A 12651-nucleotide genomic window follows, 5' to 3' on the forward strand; every position below is an offset into this window, starting at 1 on the left:
GTCACCCCAAAAAATAGGCTAAAAAACAAATTATATCATGAGCGACATCAGATATACAAATATCAAATGAATACAGGAGACAGACGGTCATTCGGACTGAACTAATCTGCTAAAACAGGTCTTCATGAGGTGAGAATTAATGTTTAAAAATTATTTTTGAAAAAAAAGAAGAAGAAACAACGAAACGTATAAAATATTTTGCTAATTTCCGCTGGTATTCACTGAGAGCTGAGGTTTGGCGGTTAGTTTGTAATTAGCGTCACTGATAACGACCCACAGGCTTGTTTAAAATACTTGTGCGGGGTGTTGAATTACTGCTTGATAAATCAACATCAAAATAAAATAAAAAATAATAAATTATTTTTTGTATAAATAAAATGAAGCCTGTTTTTAGAATCATTATTGTTTTCGAGACATATTAAAATGACAGTTAAGCACAATTATTTGCCAAATTCTCATTATTGTAATGTGAATTTTTTGGTCACTATTGTAGAGTATTATGGAAGCTTTTTTACGCTACCGAATAAAGGATAAAAAATAAAAAAGGTAACTGTGACTTTTTATCTCACAATTTGGACCTTTTTTATTACAACTGTGTGATATAAACTCGCAATTACAATATAAAGTCAGAATTGTGAGATATAAACTCGCAATTTTGAGATGAAAGTCAGTCTTTTTTCCCCTCAGAATTGGACTTTATAATTCGCAATTGCAAGAAAAAAGTCAGAATTGGGGATATAAACTCACAATCAAGAGAAATAAAGTCAGAATTGCGAGATAAAAGTCAGAATTGCGAGATATAAACTCACAATTGTGAGATATCTCGAAAAATGTCAGAATTGTGATATAAGTCACAGTTATGCAGTTTTTTTTATTCAGTGGCGGAAACAATCTTCCATAGAATATATTAAATTCTCATTTTAACAAAATCAAAAACAATTTTTTTAATTGCAATAACAAGAATGTTGAGGTGAAGTGTGCTTAATTAACATGAAAATAAAGCACGAAATCTTAATGGTCCAAAAAACAGGCTTAATTTTTTTTATGATGCAAAATATAATTACTTATTTATTTTTCCTATGATTTTCCTATGAAATTGCTCATGAAATTCATCCTATTATGTCAGATGGCAAATTCTTGACTGTTTGACTTTTTAGTGCATCATATTTTTCCTGGAGTTAATTGAAATGGTGATGTTGATGTGTGTGTGTGGCGGCAGTGAGGCAGCTCTAGAGTCAGTCCTTGTCTGGGCCAGTGCAGGTGTCCTATTTCCTTTCTTTCTGTCCATCATCGTTTCCTACATCTACTGGTCTATCACCTCAGCGCTGCCTTCTGCTGGCTGGCTGCCGTTAACTCTGAGGTTAACGGAGAGAAAGACGACCTGCGGGCCCGGGTCGCCGTCTCTGCGCGAGTTGCTCTCTCTGTTCTCGGCTCGAGCTCAGTTGAAGCCCAATCCGGCTCCCTTCGGCCTCTGAGACGCACGAATCGGCTCAGTGATGCCTCTGCCATCAGGGCCCAGGCCCGACCCCGGGGTCCAACCCATACTTTGCAGCATACGGTTCCCCACGTTTGACTCCGGGAGAGGAGCAGCACTCTCGCCCACCACGCCTGAGAGAGACACAGAGAAAGGGATAATCTGCATTAAGCTGTAAAGCTCATTGATTCTTGTAATGCACTTGATGGGTGGAAAAATAGAACTTTAGATGAACTCTGATCTGCATCAAGGCCTGAAATGCATTCAAAAACAAACATATAAAAATGTGCATACGGGTAACATAACATTAGAACGTTTTTGTGCGTGTCCCTTTAAATGCAAATGAGCTGCTGCTCCCGACCCTCTTTCCAGAAGAGGGCGGAGCTTTAACAACAACAAAGCTGGAGAATCTCACACAGCCAAAATGAGGATTGTCAGTAACGGTGTTCAGCCTTACATTGTCGACATCGAGGGAGAGACTCAGGAAGAAGTTACAACTTTTAGAATGAAACTGGATGTTTCTGAATGGTTAGTGGATAAATTTATGTAGTTGTTGTGGAGTTGATTCGACTCATCCACTAGCATGTGCCGTCATGTTAATCTTTTGTGCAAATCCAGTGTTGAATTGACCCTCGTTTGTGAAGCAGTGTGGCGTAAAATGACGGCATGTCAACAACACTCTACTACAACAACTCTTCCTCTTCTCTAAAGCAGCCCAACATGGCCTCACCCCCTTTGTTGCGTGTTCTCGGGGGCGGAGTTTATGTAAATTTTAGGGTTAGTGATGTCACCAACCCGGGAGGAAGCTCGTTGTAGTCCCTACCAGCCGTTTGTTGTAGTCCTTAAAAAGTGATTTCTGTAAAAAACATATTTCCCTTTGCATTAAACTCAAAGCATCGTAACTTGTTGCCCATTTTTAGTTTATGATCTTCACCTAAATGTTGACAAATTGAACCTTAACATAAATCAGTGTTCCTGGACAGGGTTGAAGTGAAAATCTCATAACTAAAGTAGAGAGTGCATTCCTCTTTGCTGTCTTTAAAATAATCCTGATGTTACATGCCAAGTTTCCTGCTCCTCATAAAGTCTTTAACAGATTCTGAGAAATGCATAATCTCAGCTCTGTGACCTCTGACCCCCGCGGTCCGCAGGTATGCGCTTTGCGTCACAGATCAGGGCAGGAAATGATGGCCTGTAATGAGGAAATTAGATCAGCACTGATCTGCCTGTTCAGTTGCCAATCCCTTCACATAACCAAGACTCTGAATCTTCCTGATGATGCTCGTCGGAAATTAAGTGGACACATGTGTCGCATGTTTCCATGAACTGTTTGTGTTGAAGAAGACATCATTTACTTGTAGTATTCAGCATGTGGGTCTGATGTCTATAGAGAAACATTTCAGATAATCCCACAATTGTGTATAATGCGATGAGTGAGTGTGTGTGTGTGTGTGTGTGTGTGTGTGTGTGTGTGTGTATATGTGTGTTACCTGAGGCTGATGGAGCTCCGACAGGTGCAGCTTTCCGTCTTCTCTTTATATCTCCAGTACACAAAGAGCCAAGATGACCACTTGTCTGTCTACAGAGAGAGTTTAAGATGGTTACTGCTTAGATGATTACTACTTTGTTTGTCTATGGTAAAATGACACAGAAGAGCTAATTGGTGCCATCTTGAGGCTCAACATGGTTAGCTATAGTCTTGTAAATAGACTTCAGTATTACATATTATTACATTATTAAATATTATATGTATTATTACCTGCTGGCAGTCTTTAAAGAGCAGCTTTTCCTGTGGCTTCTGTCACTACGAGAATCCCAAAGCAACTGAACAAACACAAAGTAACATGTTAAAACGTCACACATCCCACATTAGAATCATACATGCGGAGTTTATTACATGCATACAAGCCTGAAACTCAGCATACAGTAAATAACGTAATCTAAAGAAAGAGAAATATTTGAACTTAGGGAGCATATCTTACTTGGTCTCTTCTGGTTCCGGAGCTGAACCACGAGCTGCAGAAGACAAACAAAGACTATGGATAGGCAAGAAGACCAAAATATTATATCACAGTATGAGTACATATATCTCACAATGCAAAGTTATTTTTATTTTACTTAAATTACTTTTTAATTTGTAAAAACAGTTTAAAATAACGGTTAAATTAAATTGAGTTTAATAATTATAATTAAAAGTTAAATGTAAAAATAGCTAATTACTTTTTACTTTCTAAAAATATTGTTTAAAATTGCTAAAAGAGATCTAACTATTTTTAATGTATTATATTGTTGTAATAAACTTGCATAATTTGTTACAGCTCAAAAAAAAAAAAAAATATATATATAGTTTAAATACATTTAAATGTAATAATTGTAAATAAAATTAACTTAAAAAGTAAATTACTCTTTACTTTGTAAAGACATAGTTTAAAATAACCATTAAATTAATTAAATTGAATTTAATAATTTTAATTAAAAATGTATTTACATTACAAATTAAATAAAAACATTAAATAACCATAGGCAATATGACCAAAATATTAAATCATATTATTTATTATATATATATATATATATATATATATATATATATATATATATATATATATATATATATATATATATATATATATATATATATACTTTAAAAATTCCCACAGTTATGGGAAACCTGGAAATAACAGAAGATTGTGAAATCCAGGCCTGTAAAAATGAAATAAAATAAATAATTGCATTAATAAATAATAAAAAAAAATCATAGAAATTAATAATATTTTAATATTTTGACTTAATTCACATACTTTTGTTTGTGTTATTTTATAGTTGACAATGCAAAGATATTTTTTTTGTAAATGATTTTTTACTTTGAAAAAGAGTTTAAAATAACAGTTAAATACATTTAATGTAATAATTTGAACAAACAAATAACCATTAAATGTAAATTTAACCATTTTAAATAAAAATGTATTTACATTTCAGATTCAATAAATAAATAACATTAAATAATCATGTGTACCTATTTTATTCAGGTAATCCTGCAAATTAAGTACTTTCTAAATGAATTACCTTTTTCATCTGTCTACTTTTACATATATAAAACAATGGATGCAAAAAAATCCTATTCATAAGTCAGACTTTTTAAAAACAGCTTCACATTATGTGAAGACACATGAGCAATGCTTCAACTAAAATGTTGCAAACATTACGACACACGCCACTCTGTGTTTTCACAATGCTCCATATGACTTAATTCCTCTCACATTTGTAATAATGTATAAAAATGTAAAGCATTCCTGCCCAATGTGAGCAGCATGGATATATGTACCAAAGGCCAATTCACCATGCACCAACAGATGGCAACAGACACTCTGTCGAGTTTTGTCAGATCAGTGCGTTACCCCTGTCAGCGTCTACCAGCACTGATCGGCTATCATGTTGACATGGTCGTGAGATGTCTGAGCAGTAATCTGGTGATTGTCGGTGTCTGTGCAGTGTGAATCAGCCTTAACAGTAGCTTCACTGGTTTCTACTGAATGTCATACAGCCAATCCCTGTGTAGAGCTGTCAAATACCTTTGAGCCAATCAGGACTTACTTCTGAGGATCCTGGGATAATCTTGGTAATCTATCAGGAATTCCTTGAGAGGTTCCCTGTTAGGAAAGAGAATGAAAAATATCTTATATACATACACACATGAATATAAAAAATAGTGAGTTCATATATTTTAGACAAGCGCACATACCTGTGACTGCTGAAGACAGGCCTGCCGAGCGAGCCGTGCTTGAAACCCTGAAAAACAAGACTCGGTTAAAAACTTTTAGAGAGAAGACCGAACAATTAGTGTGTGATCAAAATTCCATTGAGATGAACAGGAATAAATACTTTTCTCCAGGTATAAGAGACCTTTTTTGAACATACGCCATTCCAGGATACCACATTCAGATCTTTTATAACTGTGCATTTTTGTTATGTTTGGTTCAATATTCAAGATGACTGCACTGCAGGTTCTGTCTGATAGTAAGATGAAGATGTATGAAGGCGGGTTATATGGTCTTTGTTTCCATCTCCTCTCCATAACTAGTTGTACAGCACTGTCCTCAGGTGGACAAACATGTGAACTACAACTCATGCTGTATAGATAGACCAATTTGGAGCAGACGTCACAGTTACGTCACTCGCAGCTGCGCATGCATAGTGGTGGCAGAAAAACAGCAGTAACAAGGGGTGGAAAATGGGCAAAATCCACAGAATAAGAGAAAAATGTTTGGTTGTGCCTTAGGATCTCAGAATCGGAATGCAAAAATATATATAGTCTTCATTTTTATAGAACAACATCATTGAAGACAACCTCTGAAGCTAAACGCAGACATTTATGTTGCAAGTCACAGACTGGACTGATGAAACCTGCAATGATTAGTCTACTATTAAAGCATGAATTTGATGTAAACGGAACGTCTACATAATATTCACATATGCAGTTCATAGGGGACACACAGACATAGCAGTTACTGCTTGAAATAATATTTAAACCTATAACATTTTACATAGATAACTTTCAGAGATAACATTTTTATCTCACAATTATGACTTTTTTTTCTTGCGTTTGCATGTATACATCTCCCAGTTCAGACTTCATAACTTGCAATTGTGAGTTTATATCAATTCTGAGGGGAAAAAGTCAGAATTAAGTCGAAATTAACCTTTTTTTATTCTTCTATTCCGTGGCTTCCACAAACTGCTACTGCAAAACTGTTATTAAAACCGCCCACAAAAAACGTCATCGCTATTTGCAAACACAAAATAGGTCAATAGAGTGCCCCAGGGATGACATGTTTTTGTAGGCCAACCCGGAAGTTAGCGGCGCACGGGTTCCCTCGGTTGAAAGCCTATGCATTTTTCCCATAAACTTTTGGAAAATCGCAGAAAATAAGTTCTGTGTTTAACAAAGGGTTATGACACTTACATGTTTTGTCTACCAAGATAATCTTTACAAGTTAACACAACATTTATAGATTTTGAAGCCTAAATAAAGTGGTCAGATATAAAAGGCTAACAGTAGGCTATAAACGGACTACAGCACACCATGTCGGAGATCAACGTCACCACCACCAAGCTTCCTCAAACTGTATTTAAAAAAACAACGTTATTTAAAAACATGCTTGCTGATTATGATCTGCGCTGTGTATTAATACTTATCCTATTTTTTTTATGATAAATGCTGTCCAAATGTCCCGTTTTTAATGATGACGTCTAAAGTCCCCGCCAAAGGAAGTAGTCCCTTTTAGCAATTTGTTAGCAACCTCCGATTTTAAGACACAGTAAAAGTTTAAAAATCACAAGTAAGTGGGTTATAACTGGTGTGTTTTATGTCATAGATCAAAACGTGAAAGTATTTAGAGGCTTTGTTAACCACAGACCTTATTTCAGCCGATTTAGCAAAAACCCATAGACTTGACGGCGTTGGAACCGGAAGTCCTAAAATGCTAACTCGCTTCCGGATTTTGCCTACAAAAATGCGTCATCCCTGAGGCACTCTATTGAGCTAAAGGTTGTGTGTGAGTAGGAGCACTTGAACACACACCTCTTTGAGATCCCTGTGACATTAACGGGAACGCTCCGGTCAGGATGCTGTTGAACATGGGGTCATTGAGGTCGAGTTCGTTGGAATCTCTCTCCCACCACGGAACCACGCCCGCAATCCCACAAGCCCCGCCCGGCTCGCCCTCATAGAACCAATCGCTCTGCTCATCGTCACCTGAAACACAACACACAACGCTAAAACACATGCTAAACACACACTCTTGTGTTCATGCTATACATCAGAATGCACTTTATTTGCCGAGGAATTTGGTATGGTTTTGTGGAGCTCTAGGTACTTATAATGTACATATATAACACAAAACATGACATATGGTGATTGTGTAATATATGGATATACACACCTTGCCTTCCCTCGTCGTTGGTGTACAAACCTCCATCACTGCTGTTACTCACGCTGCTCGTCTCGCTGCAATCACACACATCACAAGTCGTTTTAAGCCATTCGTGTCAAGTAAAAGAGTGAATCTCACAAAAGCATGTCCAAGGTCACAAAATCAAAAGAATTTTTTTTTTTTTGCACAAACAATATGAAGCCTATTTTTAGGACCATTAAGATTGTTAGTACTGTGATGATTTTCATAATTATTAAGCACATTTTCCCCCTAATTTGCATTATCATAATGCATCCAAACACTGATTTTTTTTTTTTTTTTTTTTTTTAAATCTCTCAATGGTGATTCTCATTAGATTCAGTATTACAATTAAATATTAGCAAATTAATTTTTTATTTTAATTTAAATTTTTTCATTTATTTTAATTTAATATTTAACATTTTAATTTAATTTAAATCATTATATTTTAATTTAATATTTTAATATTTAACATTTTAATTTAATTTAAAGCATTATATTTTAATTTATTACTTTAAATAAATAATTATATTTTCTTATATTATTTAAAATCTGCACAATTTTAAGGCAATAAAATGTGACCATGATATATATTTTAATTATGCCAATTCAAATATTCTTTTTTTTTATTATTATTTTGCATTATGCATTTTTGTGCATCATGGTACTTGTGAGGGATTGGAATTGGGGTGTATAACTGTCATAAAAAACAAAACAAAAAAAGTTTCTGCAAAACAGAATTTCTTATTTTGGTTTTGGGTTATGACCTGGGCATGTTCCTGACAGATTTCATGAGATTCAGCTATATGAATAGGTTATGCTGATATGTGCTGTTATTATTTATTCTTATTGTTTTTATAAAATATTATTGTTATTATTATTATTATTATATTCAGTGGATTTAATAAAGGATGTTACTATTAATAATGTTTCTGGCATATAAAAGAGTGTTTGCTGGCCACGATCAGAAACATATCAAGAAAATTGTCTCAAGACTACAACTTTTGTCTTAAAACTACAAAAACCGCAAGATCTTGTTCTGAGGGACGGAGAAACAGGAAGAGGAGGGACTACACAGGAGAGGTACACTAACCACCTGTCACTCATGTCCTCATCTGAGCCTTTCTGTTCCTCAAAGTCCATCTTATCTTTGACCGCCTGGCCGGCCTCTTCGCTCTCCACCACCACGCCTTCATCCGCCGCGTCCTGAGCGAGTCTCTGTGCCGTAAACTTCCTTTTCTTCACCCTGTTTTTGTTTGCGTCACTCCCTCTGGCTTCCGGACTAAACCCCGCCCCTCTGCTGCCTCCTACTATTGGCGCTTTGGGCGGCGGCGCCAGCATGGTGGCGACATCTAGTGGCGGATCCACAGCCATGCGCTTGACTTTCCGACGCCTCCGTAAACTGCGGGTTCCCAAACCGTCCGCTCCGCTCAAGTCGTCCAGCCAAAGCGGCCTCTTCCCCCTGCCAGAGTCAGCGGTGAGGGGCGTACGCCGCTTTGCACCCAGCTGCTCATCGGAGTCGCTGTTGTTGTTGTCACGGGTGTGAGCGCCCCCTGCTGCTGTGGATGAACGATAGTCTTTCTGCTCCTCCAGGCTGGATTCGGAGCCTTCGCTCAGGTGGCAGGTGTCCCACGGCGGGTGAGGGTTATCAGACCGACGTTTCCGGCCACGCCGCTTGCGGGCTTGCCGTTTGAGCAGGCAGCCGACGGCCAGGGCGTGATCTCCACCGTCTCCAAACCCTCCACGGGCTTGTTCAGAACTCTCCTCCAGAGCCGACACCAGGTCATGGACCAGCTCGTCCATCGTCCGCCGAAAGTGCCTGATCGGAATGAGTGACGCAAGATGAATTAGGTGAAAATTTTGAAAAATTAAACACAAATGAGAAAATATGATTTTAAAAGATATTGTACTAACAGAGCAGTTTCTAGTCAATTAAATATTTCAGAGCACAAACATGTATAGTCACAAAAAAATCCATGATTTTTAAAATAATTGCCATGCCATGTAATTGCCACATAAAGGTCTATTAAAGGGTTAGTTCACCCAAAAATTAATATTCTGTCATTTATTACTCACCCTCATGTCGTTCCACACCCGTAAGACCTTCATTAATCTTCAGAACACAAATTAAGATATTTTTGTTGAAATCCAATGGCTCAGTGAGGCCTACATAGGGAGCAATGACACTTCCTCTCTCAAGGTCCATTAATGTACTAAAAGCATATTTAAATCGGTTCATGTGAGTACAGTGGTTCAATATTAATATTATAAAGCGACGAGAATATTTTTGGTGCACCAAAAAAACAAAATAACGACTTATTTAGTGATGGTCGATTTCAAAACACTGCTTCAGGAAGCATCTGAGCACAAATGAATCAGTGTATCGAATCTGCGGTTCGGAGCACCAAAGAATCATGATTTAATCCGAATCATGATTCGATACACTGATTCATTTGAGCTCCGATGCTTCCTGCGTGTCAAACCGCCAAACTGCTGAAATCATGTGACTTTGGTGCTCCGAACTGCTGATTCGATACGCTGATTCATTATGCTCCGAAGCTTCCTGAAGCAGTGTTTTGAAATCGGCCATCACTATATAAGTCGTTTTTTTGTTTTTTTTGGCGCACCAAAAATATTCTCGTCGCTTTATAATATTAATATTGAACCACTGTACTCACATGAATTGATTTAAAAATGTTTTTAGTACCTTTATGGATCTTGAGAGAGGAAATGTCATTGCTGGCTATGCAGTCCTCACGGAGCCATCGGATTTCAACAAAAATATCTTAATTTGTGTTCTGAAGATTAACGAAGGTCTTACGGGTGTGGAACGGCATGAGGGTAAGTAATAAATGACATTATTTTCATTTTTGGGTGAACTTACCCTTTAATTTCTGACTATATTTTTCTATGATCTATTTTATTAATTGTCTATTATTTGCTCATTTATTTATTTTATTAATTTTTTGGGACCATCAACAGGCCATCGTCCACTGAAAGTGCCCGATCAAAATGAATGAAATTAGGTTAAAAATGAGAAAATGAAACACCTAATGAAAAGAAAATATATTTGTCCATGATTATTGGATAAGGATTTTTAAATATAATTTGAAAGAGATTGTACTAAGAGCAATTAAATACAGCAGAAACATGCATATTCACAAAAGAAAAATCCATGATTTTTTAAAATTAGCTAATAGCAATGTCACATAATGGTTTATTAATTTCTATTATTTATTTAATTAATTTAACGATTTTCCCATTATTCATTTTTAAGACTTTCCATAATTTTTATTGTTTATTAATGCATTTTTTTATTGATTTTTTCAGGCCTGGACATCACAATTATCTCTGTTATTTCCAGGTTTTGCATGACTATGAATTTAAGTTAATATATAAATGTCACTGTCAGGATTTAAAGTGATACCATGGTATTACCTTCTTTATGGCCGTGTCAATACATAATGATGATAGTAACACGATGATATTTTTTATAAGAACTGGATTTATAATAATATAATCAATCAATTGATCGATGGTTTTAAGCTCTGCCTTTAAAAAGTAACACCACATTATTAGCATCGTACCGTAATAAAAAGTACTGGTACAAAGGTCCAGTGATGGCATCAGATGGTTATACCATGGTACTGAATTATTACCATATTTATGAACTGTGGTATTTCACTTCAAAGAATACCATGGTAAATTGTCAAAAACTGCATGATAATTCAATGGCAGTTTATTTTGAGTATGATCGGGTCAGAAAAACACACATCGAACACATCATGATCGGCTCTGAACAGACTAATGGACAAACACATGCAGTCCCGCAGGAAGACACCTACCAGCCGGTTCCCGCTTTACCGAAGCTCTTGATCTCGGCGGCGCGGAACATGAAACCCGCAGAACGCGACAAAAGCTCACGGGAAAAGATTGAGGCCGCGCTCACTTATCATAGCGCCTCAACAACAACACCGCACCGGAAATGGACTACAAGACATAAAAGACACGTATCCGGCGACGAAAAGAGCGTATGCTTTCAAACTAAAAGTATATAATAATAATAATAATAATCGATAATAAATCGATAATAAATAAATGGAGAAATCGACATGATAAACAAAATCGCTATATATATATATATATATATATATGAAAGTTTGTGAACCCCTTGCAGAATCTGTGAAAATGTGAAAAAAATAATAGATACAAAATGCATATTGTTTTTATTTAGTACTGTCCTGATTAAGATATTTTACATAAAATATGTTTACATATAATTCACAAGACAAAAAAAATAGCTGAATTTATTAAAATGACCCTGTTCAAAAAGTTGTGAATCATTGAGTCTATACTGTGTTTCATTACCTGATGATCTACGACTGTTTGTTTGTTTTGTGATGGTTGTTCATGAGTCTCTTGTTTGTCCTGAGCAGTTAAACTGAGCTCTGTTCTTCAGAAAAATCCTCCAGGTCCTGCAGATTCTTCAGTTTTCCAGCATCTTCTTCATATTTGTACCCTTTCCAGCAGTGACTGTATGATTTTCAGATCCATTTCATCACACTGAGGACAACTGAGGGCCTCAAACACAACTATTAAAAAAGGTTCAAACATTCACTGATGCTCCAGAAGGAAACACGATGCATTAAGAGTCGGGGGGTGAAAACTTTTGAACAGGATGAAGGAGTCCAAATTTGTCTTATTTTGTTTAAATATCATTGTTTTTCATTTAGTACTGCCCTTCGGAAGCAACAGAAGATACTTTCATGTTTCCCAGAAGAAAAATTAAGTACAATTTACCTTGATCTTCAAATTCTAAAAGTTTTCACCCCCTGGCTCTTAATAGTTGTGTTTGAGTCCCTCAGTTGTGTGAAAAGATGGATCTCAAAATCATACAGTAACTGCTGGAAAGGGTTCAAATACGCAGAAGATGCTGGAAAACTAAAGAATCTGAAGGAGCTGGAGGATTTTTCTGAAGAACAGAGCTCAGTTTAACTGCTCAGAACAAACAACAACCATCACAAAACAAACAAACAATCGTAGATCATCCAGGTAATGAAACACAGTATTAAGAACCAATGGTTCACATACTTATGAACGGGGTTATTTTAATAAATTCAGCTATTTTTTTGTCTTGTGAATTATATGTAAACATCTATTATGTATGATATCTTACTGAGGACAGTACTAAATAAAAAATAATATGCATTTTGTATGATCTCTCTT

The 12651-nt window shown here is 36.1% G+C and overlaps 1 protein-coding gene across 2 annotated transcripts; it reads right to left on the bottom strand.

Moving 5' to 3' along the window:
* Positions 1-764: 764 nt before the first annotated feature.
* gpatch2 (G patch domain containing 2) lies at positions 765-11427 on the bottom strand. Of its 2 annotated transcripts, none has more exons than XM_048207721.1 (10): positions 11271-11427; positions 8522-9244; positions 7417-7481; positions 7056-7229; positions 5217-5263; positions 5069-5124; positions 3457-3490; positions 3234-3298; positions 2965-3053; positions 765-1608 (listed from the first exon to the last, which is right to left on the bottom strand). In XM_048207721.1, the coding sequence occupies exons 1-10, from the start codon at positions 11318-11320 to the stop codon at positions 1439-1441; spliced, it is 1473 nt and encodes a 490-aa protein (XP_048063678.1). In that variant the 5' UTR covers positions 11321-11427; the 3' UTR covers positions 765-1438. The 2 variants fall into 2 exon arrangements, with proteins under 2 accessions (XP_048063678.1, XP_048063677.1); XM_048207720.1 differs by having other exon boundaries at positions 8519-9244.
* Between the last annotated feature and the right edge of the window lie 1224 nt (positions 11428-12651).

Source organism: Megalobrama amblycephala, linkage group LG11 (assembly GCF_018812025.1).
Source record: "Megalobrama amblycephala isolate DHTTF-2021 linkage group LG11, ASM1881202v1, whole genome shotgun sequence".
NCBI lineage: Eukaryota > Metazoa > Chordata > Actinopteri > Cypriniformes > Xenocyprididae > Megalobrama > Megalobrama amblycephala.

Excerpts from the sequence above, each read along its gene's own strand:
- gpatch2 (XM_048207720.1), bottom strand. The coding sequence starts at position 11,320 with ATGTTCCGCGCCGCCGAGATCAAGAGCTTCGGTAAAGCGGGAACCGGC. Across the intron at positions 7,482-8,518 it reads GAGGACATGAGTGACAGGTG|CGAGACGAGCAGCGTGAGTA; the intron begins GTTAGTGTACCT and ends GTGTGATTGCAG. Across the intron at positions 3,299-3,456 it reads CCGGAACCAGAAGAGACCAA|TTGCTTTGGGATTCTCGTAG; the intron begins GTAAGATATGCT and ends GTGTTTGTTCAG.